Raw genomic sequence first — 752 nt, forward strand, 5'->3', positions numbered from 1 at the left:
GCTCAACGACAAACTGGCCAACATGACCCTGTACAGCCCACCGCCCACCAACCTGCAGGGCCGCTGGGGGGATCTGGTTGAACCCCAGGATAGAGTCACTACCTGGGACACGGGTGTCCCCATCCCCCTGCTGCAGTTTGTAGGAGCAAGGTCTGTGGACATCCCTGAGCAAATCCAGCTGCACAGTCACCTTGGAAAGACCCATGCACAGGTACTGCTGTCCTCTAATTCATTTCTGTGGGGTGGTCCTGTGTTGAGGTTGCAGCAGCTTGATGATGATGATGATGATTTGTTTTCCTCCTTTGGGAACTCAGGCCCGCTTGCTCAAGTTAGAAGAGGGCACCAAACTGGACTGGTCCACAGCAGAGGCCCTGGCTTTTGGCTCTCTCCTCAGCCAAGGTCAGATACATCAGATCCAAATTTAAGGATCATTTAATTTTTATTGCTGTCAAGAAATGGATTTGTAGATTTGAAATTATTGCTTTTGCAGGTTTTAGTATTCGAATCAGCGGGCAGGATGTTGGAAGAGGCACGTTCAGTCAACGTCATGCCATGGTAGTGTGTCAAGACACCAATGACATGTACATCCCTCTAAACCACATCAGCCCCCAGCAGACGGGTTTCCTGGAGGTAACACTCTTACAAAACAGATCAGCCATCAGTGTGAACACACTCTGTCTAAATCATGGCACAATCAACATTCAGTCTTATCTAACCTTACATCACCTGATATCTGTAACAAGACTGCTTCC

The 752-nt window shown here is 48.8% G+C and overlaps 1 protein-coding gene across 1 annotated transcript; it reads left to right on the top strand.

Annotated features, from left to right (window-relative positions):
• Positions 1-6: 6 nt before the first annotated feature.
• Positions 7-746, top strand: LOC111648657 (2-oxoadipate dehydrogenase complex component E1-like; the record flags this gene model as incomplete). Its single annotated transcript, XM_023398430.1, has 3 exons — positions 7-211; positions 315-399; positions 491-746. Coding segments are annotated over exons 1-3 (530 nt in total), but the record flags the coding sequence as incomplete, so codon positions are not given.
• Between the last annotated feature and the right edge of the window lie 6 nt (positions 747-752).

This window comes from Seriola lalandi, unplaced genomic scaffold (assembly GCF_002814215.2).
Source record: "Seriola lalandi dorsalis isolate HSWRI2012SDOR001 ecotype SW California unplaced genomic scaffold, Sedor1 jcf7180002044959, whole genome shotgun sequence".
In the NCBI taxonomy this organism is placed as follows: Eukaryota; Metazoa; Chordata; class Actinopteri; order Carangiformes; family Carangidae; genus Seriola; species Seriola lalandi.